Source organism: Bison bison, unplaced genomic scaffold, assembly GCF_000754665.1.
Source record: "Bison bison bison isolate TAMUID 2011002044 unplaced genomic scaffold, Bison_UMD1.0 scf7180017864289, whole genome shotgun sequence".
NCBI classification, from domain to species: Eukaryota; Metazoa; Chordata; class Mammalia; order Artiodactyla; family Bovidae; genus Bison; species Bison bison.
In genome coordinates, this window is record NW_011494861.1 from 10,430,437 (window position 1) to 10,433,597 (window position 3,161).

The following is a 3,161-nucleotide window of genomic DNA, read 5'->3' on the forward strand; positions in this document are numbered from 1 at the left end:
GTGTCCTCGGTTCCCACATGTATAGAGTTTCTGACCTGAGAGACCAAATCTTCAAAAGGACAATGCCAGACTGAATATAAAAGTACAGGTGTGACCCATGGCCTGCAGCCTGGTGGCCAGTCCATTACCTATGGGAACCAGCCCAGGAAGCCAGTGCCTCTTGTCACAACCGACCCGAGACTGCCAGGACTCCCTCAGTTTTGAACCTGCTCTCAGCTTGGGACCCAAGAAAGCAAGCCCAGTGTGCCCTCACCAGCCATGTGGGATACAATACTTCTCACTCCCCCAGTCCCTGGCCCCCCTCCCCCTGGACTGCTCCCCCACCAGCCTGCTCTCAAGCCCATCCAGATCAAGTGGCTGGCCAGTCCCTCCCAACCCGGAGCCTCTGCCTACTCCACAGGCCTCTCTGTTCCCACCCACACTGATTCTTGACCCAGGCTCTCCCAAGCTTCCTGAACCACCCCACTGGGAGGCTGTGTGTCAAGCTCTGTCGGCAGTTCAGCCACCCGATGCTGGGATTGGAGGGCTCGAGGACTTCCCCACCGTCGAGTTGGTCCCCTACCCCTGCCCAGAGTGCTGCCTGGGCCTCTTGAGTCCCGCCTGCTCCAGGTCACAGCCCCCAATACCCTCGTCCTGGTAGTACCTGGGCTTTCATCAACCCTGGCCCCCTCCCCACCTGTGTCCTGTCTCTGCTCTTTCCAGGGCCCCCACATGTCCCACTCTGCAGTGTCTGTGTAGGGAGGGTCAGACATAGTGCTGGGTGTCAGCATACCTGGGTGTGCAGCAGGTGTCACACACATACACACACCCCTCGGGCATCAGGTGAGTGATCACTCCCTCCCCTTTCAGGTGAGATAGAGAAGCGAGACTCACAGCCCCTGCTGAATATCCTGGAGGTGGTGGGAGGCTGGCCAGTGGCCATGGACAAGTGGAACAAGAGCGTAGGTAAGGCAGGGCAGGTGGCCCTGGGCCTGGGGCTCCTTGGAGCCGAGGCCTTCTAGGCCCTAGCTGGGGAGTGTACAGCAGCTGCTAGTGGGCTCTGAGTGGCCAGTCCCTTCCAGCTCTACAGAGCGGCATCCCTTCCAGAGCCCTAAGGAGAGACCCAGGGCTCCAGCTCTCAGGGCAGGCTCTGCTTCCCACACCGTTGTTCCCTGTGGACAATGTGGGGAAGGGCGACCCCAAGCCCCACTCCAAGGCCCACTGGTGTGCTTGTTGCCACAAGCCAGGGTGTCCTACACCCCCGAGTTCTGGGATTCCCCATCAGACGAGGGGCTGGGCTAGACCCCAAGGCCGGCCGGTCTCCAGCATGAGGCGCTGACCCTCAGGCCCCCAGTGGGAGCTGGAACAGCAGCTGGCCGTGATGAACGCACAGTTCAACCGGCGGGTGCTCATCGACCTCTTCATCTGGAACGACGACCAGAACTCCAGCCGGCACATCATCTACGTACGAGCCAGGGGGCCGGGGAGGCGGGGCTCCACAGGGCCGGGTGGGCCTGATGTGCTCCGGGGCCCTGCTCTCATCCACGCCTGCAGTACAGGGACCAGTGCCAACCATCTGGGTTTCTGGGACCCAGGTCCTGACCAGGAGTAAGCCCATGTGCTGAGCTGGTCTTCGGGACACTCTGTCCAGGCCTTTGGCACCAGCTCAGAAAGTCTGACCTCAGACAGCTACCACTGGCCACAGCTAGAAGGCCACAGAGGACCCGTGTGGAATGTGCCCTCACTTTGGGGGGCGGGAGAGGGTGCCCAAGGCTGTGCAGGTGGGCCTCCCCTCAGCCCACCCACAGTCCAGCCCAGGGCAGGAGTTGGGGCTGCATGCATTCCACATGGAACTCAGGTTCCTGCCAGGCACAGTCTGGGGGAGGGGCGAAGCTGGGGACCTAGCTCCGTGCCCAGGTTCCCATGCTCTGTCTGCAGATAGACCAACCCACCCTGGGCATGCCGTCCCGAGAGTACTACTTCAAGGAGGGCAACAACCAGAAGGTGAGTCAGGGACTTCCTGATGCTGGATCAGCCCGGTACCCCCGGCACTTTCCTGTCTGCCCCCTCTGCTCCGGGTGCCCCCTGCATGTCACTTGAGGGCCCCCTGAGGCCCAGCTCCCTGTGTGTCTGCCCCACCCTTGTCCCACAGCTAGCCTTTGTGGGCACCTGCATTGCTCAATCCCGGTGCTGAGGGCTGGACATGCAGACGTGGACCCCTGTCTTTGTCACTGTTGCAGGGGTGCCCCTGGACCCCTGGAGCCAGGTTTGGCAATCAGCTCAGCCCTGCAGCCCCGAGGGGCACACCCTGCCCGCCCCCTTGTCAGGGCAGAACTAGACTCCATGCGGTCAGCTCAGGGCCTGTAGAGATCTGAATACAGCCACCAACTAGGCCTGCTTGTGCATGCAGAAGGAGAGAAATGGGGAACCAAATAGTGGCTAGGACAGGGCCAGTGAGGGGAAGAGGGGGAAGTTGGAGAGGAAAGACTGGGAGTGGGCTGGGAAGACAGGAGATGACATAACCCATGACCCGGAAGCAATATGGTGGGCCTCCCGCAAGAGGCAGGCTGTGAGCTAGACTGTGAAGGATGGGACCAGCCAAGAGAAAGGACAAGGGTGACCAAAAGCAGGACCTGTGGAGGGGCCATGGAGTGGGAGATCAGACCAAGGAACCCAGCTCAGAGCAGCAGAGGCTGGAGCATGTGGATGGGCTCACACCTGGCAGCCAGGGAGCAGAGGCCACCACCACTAGCCTCTGGGCAGTAGCCCAGCCTGACACCAAGCAACTGGGAGGAGAAGGCCTTTGTGGTTCCTGCCCACAAATGATGGGCCACAAAGAAGGTGGGTCCAAGACGGGCGCACGTCCTCAGGACTGATTCCCAGTGCCCAGCTGAGGCCAGCCTGGTGGGGCAGCCCCCCTGAGCCCTGGGCCTTTTCCAGCACCTACTGTGTGCCCTGCACTTCACACGTGGCTATGTGGTCCTCTGGATTAGGTCTCAGGCCCTGGTCACACACAGGAGGGATGGAGTGGGAAGCCCGGCCCTGAGTGCCTGGTGCGGGTCACACAGGCACCATCCACACAGAGCTCGCAGCCACCCACCCGGGCTTGGTGGGGAGCGTGAGCCCCAGCGCTGAGGGCCCTGTTCTGGGAGGCACAAGCCGTCTGGAATGCCTGCCCGGGT

General features: G+C 61.8%; 1 protein-coding gene across 1 annotated transcript in view; it reads left to right on the plus strand.

Annotated features, from left to right (window-relative positions):
- MMEL1 (membrane metallo-endopeptidase-like 1) overlaps positions 1-3,161 on the plus strand; it is a 35,510-nt gene that overhangs the window by 19,418 nt on the left and 12,931 nt on the right. The window contains 3 exon segments of the mRNA XM_010850211.1: positions 850-945; positions 1,326-1,444; positions 1,918-1,983. Of these exon segments, the coding sequence (XP_010848513.1) occupies positions 850-945; positions 1,326-1,444; positions 1,918-1,983 (281 nt within the window).